General features: G+C 42.4%; 1 protein-coding gene across 2 annotated transcripts; it reads left to right on the top strand.

The window, feature by feature from the left end:
- Positions 1-298: 298 nt before the first annotated feature.
- Positions 299-18756, top strand: ranbp2 (RAN binding protein 2). 2 transcript variants are annotated; one of them, XM_028433642.1, is made up of 30 exons: positions 299-520; positions 1619-1686; positions 1766-1877; positions 2603-2755; positions 2908-3138; positions 3221-3363; positions 3513-3708; positions 3937-4077; positions 4238-4397; positions 4512-4693; positions 5781-5983; positions 6179-6302; positions 6733-6894; positions 7046-7183; positions 7460-7591; positions 7725-7946; positions 8047-8130; positions 8274-8412; positions 8876-8970; positions 9061-13516; positions 13960-14037; positions 15012-15188; positions 15343-15429; positions 15507-15682; positions 15857-16139; positions 16393-16482; positions 16571-16719; positions 16799-17072; positions 17314-17666; positions 17797-18756. In XM_028433642.1, exons 1-30 carry the CDS (start codon positions 449-451, stop codon positions 18100-18102), a joined length of 9186 nt encoding a protein of 3061 aa, XP_028289443.1. In that variant the 5' UTR covers positions 299-448; the 3' UTR covers positions 18103-18756. The 2 variants fall into 2 exon arrangements, with proteins under 2 accessions (XP_028289443.1, XP_028289444.1); XM_028433643.1 differs by lacking the exon at positions 13960-14037.
- The last annotated feature ends 316 nt before the right edge of the window (positions 18757-19072 follow it).

Here is a 19072-nt window from a genome sequence, read left to right as displayed (position 1 = left end):
ATTCCTATTAGTGGTATTAATAGTTGTAGAAGTACAACGCATTTGTTATAGAATTTGAGGAGCAGTTTGATTTTGTAATTCCATGTTTAGTCTTTTATAGAATAATGTAAAGTGACTGATTTATACCAGTTTCTATGAATCTATTGAATGCTTCAATAGATTCATAGAAACTGGTCCAGACAGACAGGGTCAGAGCATAGCTGAGCCCACCCCTCCTTCAAAATAATGTGCGTCAGCGTGCGTCAAACCAAATACACTCTGATTTCATTGGTTGAGGATCACGTGACCGCCTGCCATTTGACGGTAATGAGGCTGCGCAACAGCACCATGGGGAGTTAACGTTACGGAGTGACAGACGAACTGATATTAATGTCAGTTTTTAATATTTTGCGAATTTCTGATATTCTATGCACCATAATCGTTAAAGAAGTACTTGACGCTGAAAGCCATGCGGCGGAGTAAGGTTGAAGTGGACAGATATGTTTCCTCAGTACAGAGTTCCTCTCCCTCACTCAAAGAGGTAAGTTGAGCCTGCGGCTAATGCTAGCGTGCCGCTGCCACCATGTCAGACCAACATGTGTCAGCCAGCCGGTATGAGCAGAGTATCTGGACACACGTTGATTTAGCACTAGCTGGTTTGTAGTTATAGTTTTTATTAAACACATTAAAACAGTTAACTTGAGATTTAGCAGCGTGTATAACCTCCATGAACCGTCCCCGGCTAGCAGCACGGCTGCTAGCTAACCGGCAGAATGACGCCTCGTCGTGTCCTCCCCTTTATGCTCCGAAAATGCGCGGCATGAGTTTGCTAGCTGTGACTGTCTGCTAATTAGCTGTGGTAGTTAGCCACGGAACAGCTAGGCTAAACGCTACTTGGAGATCGTATACTGTTTGGGTCGGTTTCATTTATCGGTAAATTTCATTTCTTAGTTTCACTTTGCACTAAAAAAAACATGTTTCCACGAAAGCTGTTCATACGGTGTGTGTATGCTCATATACTACTCGTAGCTGCATACCACACTACTTTAACAAAGCTCCTGGCACTTTGCTTAAGTGGAACTGTCTAAACAGATCTAACTGGATTGGTATATGGTCAATCTGCAGTTAATGCCGTGTTGACGGGAGGACAAAGTCTGCTGCTTGGTAAAGTAGGAAGGAAAGTCATGCGACATGACACCCAACTGTGGTCAAGGTACCTTCTTGATTTGTGGGGTTCGGTATTGAAGATTTGTGCAGACTTACCGGTATTTACTTTACGAACAGTCCAAACTAATGCACAGGTTTAGTTTGATTTCCCCGCTTAGTAAAGTACAGCTTTGTGCGCTGCAGCTCTGATTTTCTCCTCTAGGGAATGAAAAAGATATGAAAGATATGAAAAGAATAATAATAAAAATAGAGGTGTATTGTAAAGTTCCTCTTTTGGAAAGCCTCACAGATCTGTCCTCTGCTAGAGCATTTCCTTGTGTTCAGTTTCATACATGTATCAGCAATACTGTCCCTCAAGCTCCCACCACCATTGAACAGTGCAGATAGTATGGAGATGGCCAAATTGTCCCCCACTTATTAAGTTATTATGTTGCACAAAATGGTTCTAAAACATTGTTTTTTCTTTCCATAGAAGCCAATCAAAGGATTTTTGTTTGCTAAACTGTACTTTGAAGCAAAGGAGTATGAACTTGCAAAGAGGTAAGAATGTCACCACTTGTTTTATTGCTTTTCATAGCTGATGTATTACATTATTCTGATGATTTCATTCTCTTCCCAGGCATGTATCAGATTATCTCAAAGTCCAGGAGAGGGATCCCAAAGCACACAAATTCCTTGGACAGCTCTATGAAAGAGAGGGAGACATCGACAAGGCAGTCGGATGTTACAAGGTAGCAAGACGGCGTCCCTTCTTTCTGAAAGACAGGGACTGCTTCACACATAAAAGCTTAACTAGCCAGAATCAGAACTAAAAATGTCAGTTGGAGGTGCCATAATCAGGATATGGGGTTATGAGTTGAAGGTAAAGGCTATTTAATTTAGCTGTTTAATTACACCCATTCAGATTAAACAGATTATACAAACAGGTATTATGGCCTGGCTTTAAGATGTCTGTAGGGAGGGAAAAGGTGTTTTATTTACAAATGCAATCAGTATTCAATACAGTAGGTAATCTATCAGAGTGAACCTTTTAATTACCTTTGTTGGTTTATTTGAAATGACATTCAGGAATTGATAGTAATGAAAACCTATCTAGAAGAAAGAACAATAACAATATATATTCTAAAAATAACTGATAAATGTATGCATGAGAAATGCTAGTGCTCACCTAATGAATTTGATGTTGATTAGGTTAATGACCTCAAATAATGATTCATTAATCTTACCTAATGTTGAGCCCCTTGTATTGGTACCATTTATATCTTGAATAAATAAAGTCAGCATTGAGAGCCAAATGTGCATAACTGAAGCCTTTTAACTATATAATACCAGTTGATTATCTTTTTTTAAATGATTTAGCACTTCACTTCTTTTTAGACATATTTCTGCAGTTGACTGAAAGTGCAGCCTCTTAATGTTTTTTTAATAAGCTGATGCTATTTCTTCATCTCTGTAGCGGTCAGTGGACTTGAATCCTGCCCAGAGAGACCTAGTGCTAAAGGTGGCTGAGTTACTTGTTAGTAAGGAGGAATGCGACAGCAGAGCAGAGTTTTGGGTGGAGAAAGCTGCAAAGCTACTGCCAGGAAATCCAGCTGTCTTCAACCTGAAAGTGAGTCAAACCATGTAATCCCTCTCTTCACATGTATTTTATACACACTTGTCAAACCCTTACTATGTCCGTAACTTTGGCTTCATAGACTAGAATATAGAGGATTCATGTTAGTCAGTGTATTTATTTGTGTCTTTGTGCCCCTTTTTCAGGAACGTCTGTTGAGTCGTCAAGGTCAGCAAGGTTGGAACCGATTGTTTGACCTCCTCCAGGCCGAGCTGACAGCGCGGCCGGCTGATGCCCACGTAAATGTGAAGTTGGTTCAGCTGTTTTGTCAAGATGGCCAATTGGAAGAGGCCGTTAAGCACTGCCTGGCTACTGAGAAAAGAGGCATGCTGCGCCACAGTCTGGACTGGTACACTGTGGTGGTGCACACGCTGCAGGTCAGTAGGGCTATAGTATGCAGAACTTTATAAGGTTAGAGAAGTATACTTCTGTAAATGCTAAAAAAAATCTTTGTTTCAGGAGTATTTGGCTCAACCTAGTGTGTCTAGTAATGAGAAGATGTACCGTCGTCTCCAGAGAGAGCTGCTACTGGCACACTGCAGCCTGCTAAGGATCACACTGTCTGAGAGCAGTGTGCAGCCAAGTCTAGAAGCACTCAGAAGGTGGGTTAAGGTCTTTTATTGTTGTAGAAGGTAACTTTGACAGTTTAGTACAAATCAAAAAGATATTGAATCGTTATGTTGTTTTCAAAACTCCACAACAGCAGGAATCGTTTTGCGTTTGTTTTTACACTGTGTGTGCATGTCTGTAGTTTTGATCAAGCTATGCAGACGCTGAGCAGCATTGCAGTCCGTCACACAGATGAGCTTTACGAGGCGTTCCTGGAGATGAGAGGACACCTCTACCTGCATGCCGCTACACTGCTGTTGAAACTGGCTCAGGATCGCCAGCAGACCTGGAGGGTTGTCATTGATCTGGCTGCACTTTGCTACCTGCTAGCATATCAGGTACTGTAATACCCAATTAATACTATTATACCTGTGAGCTGTGTAGTTACCACTGATGATTGCCTTTATAGTAAAAGAGGAGCTCGTTACCAGATTCAATATAAATTCCAAAGAATGTCCAATGGTTTTCAGTGTTTATGTTTCTGCAGGTTATGCCTTTTGCATTCCCATTTACAGATATTATCTGGCACAGTATTGGAATAGAGTTTGTTGTGGTTTGTTTGCCAGGTCCCCAGACCCAAGCCAAAAGTGACCAAAAGAGATCAGTCAGCCCCACCATTTCTGGAGATGCTGGCCAATGACCGACAGAGCCAAGCTGGGCACATGTTGTTCAATCTGAGCACTGATTCATCCACCTTAATTAGAGAGGTCAGTCATTCTATAAGTATTCTGTTTAATTAAAGGCTATGTGTTCACTCTGGAGTAAGATACCTAAAGGGCAACATAATCAATTATATACAGCACTGACAAACCAGTGTTTTATTGATGTTTGTAAGAACAGATGTATTTATGTGTTTTCTCTGTACAGGTGGTGGAGGCGTTTGGGAATCGTAGTGGTCAGGACTCTCTGGTTGAACTCTTGTGGGGTCAGCAGGCCTCCACTGGCCCATCTTTTATTGCCAATGATGACATCCGTTCTATTAACTCGACAGCCCCAGAGTTTTCTCAACTTGCCAAATGGGACACAGGTACAAAACTATTAATCTGTCAAATGCTACTGGACCTAAAGTAGTCTTAATTGAAGCTGAGATGCTGGTGACAACCACGCCTATAACTGTAATGGCATCCTGCTTTCTCTGTAGGCTCCATCCTATTGCACAGCGGCGACTTGCAACATCTCGGCTGGTTGGGGCTGCAGTGGACCCTTCTGACCCAAAGACCGCCACTGCGGGACTGGCTACAGCAGCTTTTCCCCAGGCTTACTTTGGAAACCTCCAAACTAGACACTAATGCACCAGAGTCCATCTGCCTCCTGGACTTAGAGGTAAGAGAAAATTATAGTCCGAGCTGGTTTGACTCCACGTGCCACAAGATGACATCCTGGAGGAGAAGGTTACTGAGACAGTGGTGCTTGTTTTTAAAGCCTTTATACTTTTCTTTATTTCTGAGTATGTGACCCAAAACATTTGACGAAGCTTGAAAGTAGACTAGGTGAACCCAGTCAAACAAATAAAATGCATGTATTTATTTTGGAAAGTCATCCAAGTGATTAAATGTTTCAGGAAACTGCTGACAGCAACTGGTTTTCTGAGCTTATCCAAATTCTTCTTTCTTTGTGCCATGATACACTTGCAATCAGACTATAACAGATTTGTGTTGGTTAAGTAAAAAAAGCACTCATTCAACCTGATTCTCATCACACTACTGAATACACTGCTGAACAGATCTCTAATATGGCTTTCACATTAACTGCTAATCCTAGAGTTCCACATACTTTTGCCCCTCACATACATATATTTTGAATTACGGGGGAGCTAAGGGGAGTCGAGCTCCCCTGAAAGCCTACTTTAAAACATGTAGGGGGAGCTGTGACTTTGGATTTTCTGTACAGTCAGGTTTGTGAAATAAATATAGTAAAACACGTCAGTGCATGTTTATTCACAACACAATGCGGTGTCTATTCTGTTGCTGACCACGAGAGGCGGGCCTATGTAAATCACTACGTTTTTAGCGTTACGTTGCTCCTCGAATACATGAACATGCAGTGTACGTAAACTATGCTAGATGAGCTGGAGGTGGAAGGGAACACCAGCTCCACCGGCTCCCCTGAAAGTCACTGTGTAATTTGAACACTATAGATAGATAGATAGACAGATAGACAGATAGATAGATAGATAGATAGATAGATAGATAGATAGATAGATAGATAGATAGATAGATAGATAGATAGATAGATAGATAGATAGCATTTTTCTGAATAAATGATTAAATATATTTTTGTTATTTATTTTTGACTGTGTGTTTGGTATCAGTAATTCAATACATAAGTAAAGTCAATCACACATTTAGCATTTGTCCCAGAATGACAAAGTCTCAGTCTCTGTTCTGTTTTGTTTTTTCCCTCATCCCAGGTGTTTTTATATGGTGTGGTGTTCTGTAGCCACTGTCAGCTTCAGGAGATGGCAAAGATCAGCCGTGGAGGGAACCAGCAGCAGCAACAGCAGCAGCTTTATGAACCTCGATGCCTCCCTCTTCCACTCCTACGCCTTCTGACCACTGATAGACAGAGGGAGTGGTGGGATGCCATCTACAGTCTCATTCACAAACGAGCCGCGTGAGTGGCAGAACTGCTGCGATACTGATGTATTATGACACTCAAAGAAGAAACTTCTGAAACTGAATTACACTAAACACACCCTACAGTGGACTAAATGTCACTCAAGTAACACAAGCGGGTCAAAACAAAGTATTGTTCACAATTTTAATTTTATTTAACTTTTTATGTGTTTATTTTTATGTTCTCTTGCAGTCCTGGCATGTCTGCCAAGTTGCGAATGATTGTGCAGCATGGGTTGAACACTCTGAGGGCTGGAGAGAAACATGGGCTTCAACCAGCTCTGGCCATCCACTGGGCTCAGGGTCTCAGCCAGACGGTACACACACACACACACACACACTGTTAATTAAAGCCCAGCAAGTTCCCTGTGGTACAAAAAACAACGAAGTTTTTCAAAACATTGTAGCAATTTCATAAAGGTGAAGCTGTGCTTCTTGAACATCATTCTAGCTGTTAATGTCCTTTATTTGAAACATTACCAAATTATTCCACTACATATGCCACAGTTATGAGGTGGAAGTCATTTACACCCAGAGATGAGCTATAGTTGGGACTGAAATGCATATCTTGTCAGATACTCTGAAAAACACTCACACCTGCTTGCTTCCATCAGCCACTACAGCTGCTGAAGAGAATTAAGTTTAAGTTGTCATAACAGCCACATGTGCCTCTCTTTGACTTGCATCCAAAAGGTACTTTATCTTCTCTTGGACATCTATATCTTGGTGTGTGTTTTAATAACCCAGGGCGATGGCGTGAACTCATACTATGACCAGAAGGAGTACATCGGCCGCAGCGTCCACTACTGGAAAGTTGTCCTCCCACTGCTGGAGAAAATCAGAAACAGACGCAGTATACCAGAACCCCTCGACCCCCTCTTCATTCACTTTCCATCCAAGGATATTCAGGTTAAATTTTCTGTCACAGCTTATTTTTTTAAAGACATTTGGGATGCAAGTTGCAAAGAATTGAAGAGTCCGTAACTGTCCAGAATATAGAATTTGCGATAGATTGTATACCCTGTGAGCTTACAAATTCTGTGTCCATATTCCATTTCAGATTTCCTCTGTGAAAGGTTATGAAGAAGAAGCCAAAATTGCATATGCGGTTCTCCTTGACATTGAAGGCAGAACAGAGGAGGCCATTGCTACCTTGGAAACCATCAATAACATGCCATCCATCTGGCATTTAGCTCAGGTAAATCCTAACTAAAGAGCACAGCATAGTAGGCAGACGTGTTTATAATATTTGAAAAGGATGAAAGCTCCTTAAATTGTATTAATAGTTAAACCTAACAAATGATTATTTAAGCATTTGTCAACTCTAAGAAATCAGTTAATTTAGTCTTTCATTTATGGATCTTTCAACTGATATGTGGGCTAATGCATGTCTCATACTAAAGCTAGCAGTGCTGACACCTTTAAAGTGGTCTGTCATGTTTGTGTTCTGTAACATCTGTTGATTCCTTGGCAGATCTATCAGAGGTTGTCAGAGGAGGCCAGCAATGGGGTTGAAGAGACTCAGGATAGATGCATCACTTTCCTAAGAAAATTCAGAACCTACCTGTCTAGGATCTACAATGCTAATGCAGATGATGTTGACAAGGTAGGGCCCAAATTTGAATTTTCACAGCATCAAAAGCAACACTGGCACGTTAAACATCATAACTGGTGGTTAATTAAAGATGCCTTATTAAATTGTTAGCACTTCTATATCCTTGCCTCTTGTTGCGTTCTAGCTACCAGTGTCCATGGAAGAAGTTGTGGACCTCCTGAATGATGTAAATCAGCAGTTGGGTGACAGTGGGGAAGCCATGGATGAAGAGGATGAGAAGGAAGAGGGTCGTAAAGGTCCTGCCCACTCTAGCCCAGCTCATCCTACTGAGACCAGTGCAACCATATCCCACATCAAGTTTTCTCCCTCCCCCAATAAAAGCTTTATCTCTCCTTCAAAAAGGCTGGTATGTTGAGAATTTTTCACAAGTCAGAGTATATTTGTTTTGTGTTTTCTAGAGTAAACGATTAAATGACCATTTTTGCAATTTATTCACCCCTATTCAGATTTCTCCCAAGACTCCACCTCACTGGGTGGAAGACCAAAAAAGTCTTCTTCAGATGCTATGCCAGCAAGTTGAAGCCCTCAAGGTGAGAATTACTTACAACAGTCTAACCTCCAATTGAGTACAAAAATAACTCATCGAATTAAGCATGGTTGTGTGTCAAAATGGATACGAAAGTTTCAAAGGGAGGGAGAGGGAGCCGCATCTGACAGACCCTCTGTTTTGCAGAATGAGGTACATGATCTGAGACACAACTCATCAGGAAATGTAGGCTCTCCTCATAAGATGTATGGGGAGACCTATGGAGCTGAGGGCCTGCAGGAAACTTTTACCCCTGTCCAGTCCTATCATGGCGCCCCTTTAACAGGTCAGTATGTTATATAACTGGAATATGTAAAAGTGAATTTCTATATACCATATTTTCTGGACTATACTTTGTACCGGCGAAACATGCATAATGAAGAAGGTACACTGTATGCTAACATAACACATTGATTGGTTATTCAGCTACATGAAGCATAAACTCAATAGGCGTCTGGTATGTTAACGTAACATGTTAACACACCATACATACATTCAGATAGCTATAGCAAAAAGAACATGTGGTAAACAAGTTAACCACACTCTTGATCCAACCCCCTCACTAAATCCATTGAATTCTTTATTGTGTCACTACCATGTAAAATTATATATTTTAATATAAAAAAGGTCGCACCTAAATATAACTCAGCCAAAGTATGAAAAAAAGTGACTTATAGTCCACAAAATACAGTAGTTGTCTCCATATATCTGAAAAACAATTATTAAAAAATATTTTGTTTCTTTTTAAGTTGCCACCACAGGCTCCTCTGTGTACTACAACCAGTCTCCAGCTTATAACTCTCAGTACCTGTTACGCCCAGCAGCAAATGTAACCCCCACAAAGGTAACTATTTGTGTGTATCATTGGTTTATGGTTATATGGTTATAAATCTGCTTAAAGTTTAAGTGACATGTTTTTTTTGTTTTTACACAGGGCCAAATGTATAGTGTGAACCGTATGCCACCTCAACAGCACATGTATGCCTACCAGCCGCCCACTCACACGCCTCCACTGCAAACAGGTCCAGCCTGCATCTACCCTCCACAGGAGCAAGTCTTTGGTGCCCCTCTTCGCTTTGAGTCTCCAGCCACAAGCCTTCTTTCCCCATACAGTGAGGAGTATTACGGTCAGAGTGTTACCCAACAAACAACTAACCCTCCCTTGCCAGAACCTGGCTACTTCACCAAGCCATCTGTAGTCCCTGTTCAGCCACCAAAGAGCATTGAAGGCAAGCCTATGGACTTTGGGAAGCTCTCCTTCAGCCAGCAGGCACCTGCTGAAGTCCCCAGAGTACCTAGCTTTGGAGTAGGAGCAGCCCAGTCAACACCTTCGGCTGCTTTTAAATTCAACTCCAATTTTAAATCCAATGATGGTGATTTCACTTTCTCAGCTTCTCAGGCCAAGCACAGCGAAAGTTTGCTCGGTCTTCTTACATCAGACATTCCACCTAAGACAGATTCTGTTCCAGAGAAGCCTCCAGCTCAAGAGCAGCCACCCAGCCAAACTGGCAGTTTCACATTTGGCAATAAAGATGTTACTAGCTTCTCATTTGTTGATTCTATGAACAGCCCAGCCACTGGAAGTCTATTTGCCAAGGTAGAGCAGCCATTTAATTTTGGGGATTTTGCCAAGCCGGTGTTTGGGGTGGACAAGTCTGCAACAGATCGGGAAAAAGCAGTGGAAAGTGATAACGACAGCACACATGTTGAAGAGGATGAAGATGGCCCTCACTTTGAACCTATAGTACCTCTTCCTGATAAAGTAGATGTGAAAACAGGTGAAGAAGAGGAAGAGGAAATGTTCTGCAACAGAGCAAAGTTATATCGATTTGACACGGAGACAAAAGAATGGAAAGAAAGAGGAATTGGTAATGTTAAAATCCTAAAGCACAGCACTAAAGGAAAGGTCCGCCTCTTAATGAGAAGGGAACAGGTTCTCAAGATCTGTGCAAACCACTACATCACTACTGATATGGTCCTGAATCCAAATGCCGGCTCTGACAAGTCTTGGGTGTGGAATGCCATTGATTATGCAGATGAAGAGCCGAAACCGGAACAGCTGGCCATCCGCTTCAAGACAGTAGATGAGGCAGCACTTTTCAAAGCTAAGTTTGAGGAATCCCAGAAAATTTTGCTCAAATCACCAGAAAAACAAAGCCAACAGAAGAAGAAAGAGGAAAGCTCAAACAATTCTGAGTCACTGGCAGCAAAGTTTGCACTTAAAGAAGGGGAATGGGAATGCACTGTGTGCTGTGTGAGAAATAAACCCATGGATGTCCAATGTGCCGCTTGTAATTCTGCCAATCCCAAGGCCTTGTCAAAATCTGACATTCAGTCAGCAAGTGACACAAAAGCCAGTCCATTTACTTTTAAATTTGGTACTGATTCATCAAAGCCAAGTAGTTCTGGATCTACCTTTACTGGATTTGGTGGTTTTGGATCGTCTGTACCCTCTTCATTCACGTTTGGCATCAGCTCCTCAAAACCTGCTGACACGGTAACCAGTGCATTTGGTAGTGGCTTTGGGGCTCAGTTTGCCAAGAAGCCAGGACAGTGGGACTGTGACACCTGTTCAACAAGAAATGAGGCCTCTGTGGACAGTTGTGCATCTTGTAAAACTGTTAAACCATCAGCTAAAACAACTGCAACAGCACAAACTACAGATACACCAGCAGCACAGCCGCCTGTACCTGCTGTTACCACTGGATTTGCCCAGTTTAACATAAAGCCTGGGCAGTGGGACTGTGATGTATGTGAAATAAGAAATGAAGCGTCTGCTGATAAATGTCTTGCCTGCAGTAGTCCCAAACCTTCTGCTAAACCTGACATGACTCCAGTAACATCAAATCAGCCAGCAGTGTCAGGATTGGAGAAGTTTGCAATGAAAGATGGACAGTGGGACTGCAATTCCTGCCTAGTCAGAAATGAAGCATCAGCTGCTGAATGTGCTTCCTGCCAGGCCCCAAATGAGAATCCCTCCTTAGAGGCCATATTTGGTAAGAAGGATGGAGAATGGGATTGTGACACTTGTCTGGTGAGAAATAAAGCCTCAGACAGTAAATGTGTATCCTGTCAGACTCCAAATCCTAATGCTAAAACAATAAGCAGCAGTGCATCATCTGCTTCATCAGCCTCTAAATTCAGCTTTACCTTTGGAACAAACGGTTCATCAAGCCAGCCTGTTGGAACTGGATTTACAGCGCCTTTTGAAAGTGGCACTTTTCAGTTTGGTCAAAACAAAGAAAAAAGCTCAGCTGCTTCTTTCAAGTTTGAAGCTTCTCAGTCTGCATCCAGTACCACTAGTTCTTCAGGCTTCTCTTTTTCAATGCCTGTTACATCTGGTGGTTTTAAGTTTGGCATTCAGGAACCTGCCAAAGAATCCCTCTCAGCTGATGAACAAACACCATCTGGGTCAGCGTCCAGTTTTCTTAAAAGTATAGCTGACAAACACAAGGAGAAAGAGAATACTTCAGCTTCAGTGGTGGGAGAAACGGAACTGGATCAAAATCCATTAATCACTGGAAAGGGTAATATGTTCAGTTTTGCAGACTTGGCAAAATCCACTGGAGGGGATTTCCATTTTGGCCAGAATGATCCCAGTTTTAAAGGATTCTCTGGTGCTGGTGAGCAGGTGTTCTCATCAGTCCAAGAAACATCAACCAAGACAGAAGCTTCAAATGAGGTGGATGATGATGACATGTATAAAACAGAAGAAAATGATGATATCCAGTTTGAACCAGTTGTCCAGATGCCAGATAAGGTGGACCTCATTACAGGGGAGGAGGATGAACAGGTTCTTTATTCTCAACGCGTCAAATTATTCAGATTTGACACCGGCACCAGTCAGTGGAAAGAGCGTGGTGTTGGAAACCTCAAATTCTTGAAAAACAATTCCAATGGCCGACTAAGAGTGTTGATGCGCAGAGAGCAAGTTCTGAAGGTGTGCGCTAACCACTGGATCACCACCACTATGAACCTTAAGCCACTGGCAGGCTCAGACAAAGCATGGATTTGGATGGCAAACGACTTCTCTGATGGTGATGCTAATCTTGAACAGTTGGCTGCAAAGTTTAAAACCCCTGAGCTTGCTGAGGAGTTCAAGGAAAAGTTTGAAGAGTGTCAAAGACTACTCTTGGACATCCCCCTACAAACCCCTCACAAGCTGGTTGACACTGGCAGAACAGCGCACCTCATTCAGAAAGCTGAGGAAATGAAGTCTGGATTAAAAGACCTGAAGTCCTTTTTGACAGATGAGAAAACAAAGATCAAAGATGATGACACCCAGGGAGACATTACAACTTCCAGCAATGTATCAAGCCTTGGACTCAAACCTCATGGTGAAACCACTGGCCCCACTTTGGAGTGGGACAACTATGACCTAAGAGAAGAGGCTTTAGATGATACTGCTGACTCATCAGTATATGCCTCTCCAATTGCCAGCAGTCCCCTGAGAAAGAACCTTTTCCGCTTTGGAGAATCCACTGGTGGTTTTAGTTTCAGTTTCCAACCGGGCATCAGCCCCTCTAAGTCTCCTGCTAAGCTTAACCAGAGCAGGGCTTCAGTGGGTACTGATGACGAGCAGGACATAATCCAGGACGAAGAGCGTGACGGGCAGTACTTCGAACCTGTAATCCCATTGCCTGATTTAGTGGAGTTTTCTACAGGAGAGGAAAATGAACAGGTGGTCTTCAGTCACCGCGCAAAGCTGTATCGCTATGATAAAGTACAGGGACAGTGGAAGGAGAGGGGTATTGGAGACCTCAAGATCTTGCAAAATTTTGACACCAAACGAGTGAGGCTGATAATGAGACGAGACCAGGTACTTAAGCTCTGTGCTAACCATTGGATCTCAGCGGCCATGAAGTTGGAACCTATGAAGGGTGCAGAGAAGGCCTGGGTCTGGAGTGCCATGGACTTTGCTGAAGAAAGTGCGGGTAAAATTGAGCAGCTGGCTGTGAGATTCAAACTGCAGGACACTGCAAATACTTTCAAACAGGTCTTTGAAGAGGCAAGGACTGCACAAGAAAAGGGAGAATCCATGACTCCAGTGACATCTAGAGTCCCTGCATCACAAGAGAGCGGGACCACAGGATCTGCAAATGTTGCTGGTCCTGTGTGTGGGAAGGCAGCCATTGCAGTTCTGGAGGAAACAACGAAAGAACCTACAGAGCTTTCTCCGGACGTCAATTCATCTGGATCTCAGAGTCCAATCAATCCCACTAAGACTGTGGTATCTCCCCCCAAGTTTGTCTTTGGCACTGATAGCCTTCAGAAGATTTTTGGCGCCCCAAAAACTCCTGAAACAGACGAGTCTGGATCCAAAGCCAAAGATTCTGGACGCTGCATCAACACTTCAGTTGCCGTTCCTGCTTTCAAAATTCCAGAGAAAGGTAAACAGAATATCTGCTTATCCAATATTTATCTATTTTTGAATGAGTACCACAGCTGTTTCTGTTCATTTTGTGTTTATTCCACTGCCTTGTTCCATCTGCATTTTACCGCTCCATCATTTTAGATGGCCAGACCCTTCAGTGTTTCCCTTCAGGACAGAAAATCTAATATATTTTTTCATGTCCTACCCATGCTGCTACATTATACATACTTAGTTTAATCTTTCATAAGTTACATTAGTTAAGATTGTGTACAAACAATATCCACAAAAAGTTCTGTAGTGCACATGTATCGCATGCTTGCATCATTGATTCCAACATTTTTATCAAATTCATCACACAACCAGTATTTCACTTTTGAGCAGTTTTGGCATTGTTTTCTGATTATGACTCCAGCCTCACAATTAGTTTGTCTTCACTCAAAAAAACCCATCATCCTTTAGGGCTGGATTTTAGGCTTTTCAAAGATAACCCAATGGCTTTTTGGACCAGCACATCAACCACCCAATTTGACCCCCCAGGTACTTAATCACTGCAGTGTGTGTTAACTCTTCTCAGCTGTCACCTGGCTGGCCCTAACTACTAGAAAGAAATAACCTAAGTGCACGGAGTGGAGAAAACGGTGAAGCTAATGTATTGCATGTCCATTGTGTGGAGGTGCCTTTTTAGTTGTGCAAGCAATAATAATTGCACATAAACCTGCATAAAATATGTTTTGGTTTTCTAGCCTCAGATTAACTTTGTGGTGGAAATGGTGTTTTATTTCAGTTTACAGTTGCATGCTATTTATTTAAACTTTTCTTTACTAGACACAGTGACAAGGTTGCTAATTGTAGTTCTTGATCAAAAACGCAGGTCTTTGTGTTCAAAAGGAGCGTATCAAATACAAAAGAAAAGTTTAACATTTCAAGGATGCGATGTTTGGAGTATGTGGGTGATGAGTAGAACTTCTTTGGTTGCCAGCATTAGAGCAGAGTTCTGCATAGCTGCAGGAGGCACATCAGTAAATATTAACGATCCAGTGAAAGGTGAGCTGAGAACTGAGGGTGTTCGTTCAGCAAGGAGTGCACTGTGCAAACGTCACACTTGCCATTTTTAGTGCTGGGTGTGTAGCAACAGCATGAAATGTATCTCCCTGCCTGTTCTGACGCCCGTCAGTGATATGCACCTCAGCAAAGGCTAATTAGAGCTAAAGCTCAGGCATTTTCGCTGTTTAGTATTACACTAAGTCACATATTACAGTGTGTGGTCTATGCTGTAAAATCAAATGAGTAAAGCACAGCAAGTAGTGCTCCACATAATACAGCTTGTCCCTCACTATTCAATCAAATGCATGCTGTGCATTTTTGCCGAGCATGATTTTTATGTTTGTGTGTGAACCTAACATTTGTGGTTATAAGGGCAATAAATCAACACACATTGTTTTGTTTTTTGTTTTGTTTTTTCCAGCAGCTCCTTTTCCAGCCTGACTTTTTATTGTGTCTGTCACTCATAGGCTCCTCTCAGACAGAAGGAGGCAGTGTGGGGTCAGATGAGGACTCAGAGGTGGAGGTTATTTACGTCAGAGAGCCCACTGCTGAACAGGCAGCTTTAGCGAGGAAGCTTCTCCTGCCTCTCACCTTCTTTTGCTACCAGAATGAACCAGGATACACCAGTGATGATCAAACAGACGGTGAGGCCAATTTCATTTGAGTTTACCACAACACTGTCATCAGTGTCATATGTATCCTAATTAAAAGGAAAGCTGCCCACAATTGGTATGTAAAAACCATAATGTGAGGAAAAACACACATTTCATTGTAAGTAGTTTTTTTCTGAACTTTCAGATGAAGACTTTGAGTCAGCAGTGAAAGCCTTGAATGGAAAACTCTACCCTGATCCCCCTGAGAGAAAAGCAGCAGCCTGTGCTGATGGTACATGTCTAACTCTGTTTTCTTTAAGTGATTGTTATAAGTTGTTTGCTTTAAACGTACGTGTGTGCTGCATTCAGAGTCAGACTGCCAGGTGGTGTGGGAGAAGCAGCCAACACCCGAGGAGGAGGAGAAGGCCAAAAGCCTTCAGCTTCCACCCACGTTCTTCTGTGGCTTGAGCACCACAGACAGCGACCCGGACCACGACAAGCCTGAAGACTTTGAGACAGAAGTCCGCAAAGTACAGCAAGACCTGGTAACACAGCACTTTGTCTTTTATTTAGTCACAGTGGCTGCATTTTTCTCAGTCCATGGGTATCTCAATAGTAGATAGAACGACAACATAGTCATATAACATAGACACATAGTGAAACTATGAAACTCTTTTTAAGAATGCCAAAGAGTGATGATATTTCTGAACTTGTTTCAGGCTGCCCAGCTAAACAAAACTGAACAAGCCTCCAGCAGTTCTGCAGAGGCCCCAGAGGAGTTGCCAAAAGGCCTGTCGTCCACCAGTGCTGATCCTGCAGGGACCATATTTGCTCTGGACAAGCAGGCCTCAGACCAGCTAACAGACACTCAGAATGAGCAAAGTCAAACTCAGAGCAGCAGTTCTCCCATTGATTTGTCAACTAAGAAGAGCCCAGAGCCAGAGTCCATTGCTGCTGCAGATGCTGCTCCCTCCACTGCTACCACAACCACAACAAGCCAAGGTAATGGAACACTCTTCACTACAGAAATATGACCTCTGCTTGTCCGCCTGTAGGAACCTGCAGTGGTATGTTAAATCTGAAACAAGGCTCTCGTAGTCAAGAATTAGTGATTTGAAAATGGATAAGAGATAATAATATTGGAAGTGAGTATTAGTAGATACTTTTTCAGTGTTCCTGTGTCCAGAACACAGTCTGCTGCTCATTGACATATGCAGAAAAATTCTTTGTTAAGTAACTTTACTCTTACATCCAGACTCCTCTGCCTTTGGCTTCAACACGTCTGAAGGCTTCTCTTTTGCTGACCTCGCCAAAAACACAGAAGGTTTTGCGTTTGGATCAAAAGGTTGGCTTCAACATTGTTTGCTGTTTTCTATCGTCTAGTTTCATTACAACAAGCTAATTTGTTTTGTGTTCTATTTCCGTTTATCTAGACTCCAGTTTCTCATGGGCAAATGCTGGAGCGACAGTGTTTGGGTCCACAGTTTTCTCTGCACCTAAAAATGATGAGGAGGGAAGTGATGAAGAGGAGGCTCCTCAGAATGTGGACATTCACTTTGAGCCAATCGTATCCCTCCCTGAGGTAATTGTCTGCTCTTCATTTGTGTTTAACAGTGTATTGAATAAGGTACACTCATCCTTGGACATTATATGTTTCACAGGTGGAAACAAAGTCAGGAGAGGAGGATGAGGAGATCCTGTTTAAGGAGCGCGGTAAACTGTACCGATGGGACCGCGATCTGGGCCAGTGGAAGGAGCGTGGTATCGGTGATCTCAAGATCCTCTTTCACCCAACCAAACATTTCTACCGAATCCTGATGAGAAGGGACCAAGTGCTGAGGGTTTGTGCCAACCACACCATCTGCCAGACGATGGAGCTCAAACCCATGAACACTTCAGCTAATGCACTGGTCTGGACTGCCACAGACTACTCGGGTAAAGTCCTGTTCTACTGTCTGTTTTTTAGCCCTAGAAGTTGCCACTTAATTTTAGTTGGCTGCTGTAGACAAGTCATGTGATGACCCTTCTGTACTGTGATATATCTGCACATTCATAACCTGCATTGTACAAAGCCTCTTGTCTTTATTTCTTCTGTAGGGATGTTATGATCCAACAGCAGAGCTGTACCGTTATTGATGTTTTGATTTTCTTTTCTTTCTTTTCTTTGCATTTCCAGATGGTGACGGTGCTGTGGAACAGCTAGCTGTCAAGTTCAAAACCCCTGAGATAGCTGAGTCCTTTAAGAAGACCTTCTGTGAGTGTCAGAGCCGCCTGGGCCAAACAGACGATTCTTTGTGCGCCTTCTCACCACAGATGTCCAGAGTTCAAGAGCACTCCAGAGACACTAACCCACAGGTGTTCCTCAAAGTGGCAGCTGACGGCCAACCGCTGGGCACTGTCACTATAGAGCTCTTCTCCCATATTGTCCCAAAGACCGCAGAGAACTTCAGGGCCCTCTGTACCGGTGAAAAAGGTTTTGGGCTGCAGGACTCCATCTTCCATAGGGTCATACCAGATTTCATGTGTCAGGTGAGGGAGTTAGAGCGCACACTTCATTTAAGATTTACTCTTGTTACATTTTTATCATTAACTTGCAATGGATTCAGGCATCAAAGAATGCATTTTGCACATTATTAACAAATTCCCTATTGGTTTGTAGGGTGGTGACATCACCAACAGTGACGGCACTGGAGGCCGGTCCATCTACGGCGGCAAGTTCGAAGATGAGAACTTTGATGTTCGGCACACAGGCCCGGGCATTTTGTCAATGGCTAATCGTGGACGGGATACCAACAACTCTCAGTTCTTCATAACCCTCAAGAAAGCTGAACACCTGGACTTCAAACATGTGGCGTTTGGTTGGGTTCGAGAGGGCATGGATGTGGTGCAGCAGATGGGAGAAATGGGCACAAAGGGAGGCATTCCTTCAAAGAAGCTCGTCATCACCGACTGCGGACAGTTGTAGCTTTTTCAATTAATTTAACATTTCCACACCCTCTTTATCAATCCAATCTTTCAAAATCCTTCGCCACAGCTACCTGCCCCAGTAGGCTGGATTGCTGTCCAATACTGTTGTCACCATTGAGGAAACATGTACTACATGGAGGAGGCTGTTGGAGCAAATGTTGTCTACTTTTTGCACTTCTGTCAGTGAATTGTCATGTTTATTTTGTGTGTATAGTTGTACATGAACTACTTTTTAAATGTTTTCTGTTCTTTTGTGTTGCATGTGCTGAAATGCTCCACTGGCATTTTTTCCCTTTTAGGAAAAAGTCTTAATTGGAAAACGGTATTTGGGTTGTAACCATGCTCCTGCCTTCTCTCCAAATGCTGCCTCTGTGTACTTCCTCCTGTCGGGCACCCCAAGTGGTTTTTGCCTTTCTGTAAATGGATTCACGATGCAGATTAGGTCTCATACTAGCCCACATAAACTGAAGTCATCTCACTGTGTTTCCCTGCAAATGGAGGGTGGACAAGACGATGAATTACATCTGGTTTGAATTTGAAGTTCTTAAAGGAAAAAATGTATAGTTTACGATTATTACAATACAGTTGAACTGGTGCTTGTTGTACCAAACGATATGCTGATAATTAAGAAATAAAGTTGCTTTACAAGTAATTGGTTGGATTGATTGCATTATGTTTATTGTGTATAATTATGAAAGCTTCTCATTTAGGTCATAATTTGGTGACAACATTACCAAAAGTTGGTAACATTGGTCCCTTATAAAATAAAAACAATCAGTGCCTATGGAGACTGTTCTCTAATGTAGAATGACATGTCTTACAATGTATTTTTGAAATTGTCTAATACATTACGACAGTTGCATATATATATATCATTGTGTATTCATCTGTGGTTTCAATAACTTTGTAATGCCTTGCAAATAGTCCTTTTTGGACCAAAATAAATATTTAAACAAATGTCAATGTCT

Source organism: Parambassis ranga, chromosome 21 (genome assembly GCF_900634625.1).
Source record: "Parambassis ranga chromosome 21, fParRan2.1, whole genome shotgun sequence".
Taxonomy (NCBI): Eukaryota; Metazoa; Chordata; class Actinopteri; family Ambassidae; genus Parambassis; species Parambassis ranga.
The sequence above is the reverse complement of the archived record's forward strand: the minus strand, read 5'-3'. Positions and strand labels throughout refer to the sequence as shown.

Coding starts and splice junctions, on each gene's coding strand:
- ranbp2 (XM_028433642.1), top strand. CDS start 449: ATGCGGCGGAGTAAGGTTGAAGTGGACAGATATGTTTCCTCAGTACAG. Junction 4,694..5,780: donor TCTGCCTCCTGGACTTAGAG/GTAAGAGAAAAT, acceptor CCCTCATCCCAG/GTGTTTTTATATGGTGTGGT. Junction 8,413..8,875: donor TCATGGCGCCCCTTTAACAG/GTCAGTATGTTA, acceptor TTTCTTTTTAAG/TTGCCACCACAGGCTCCTCT.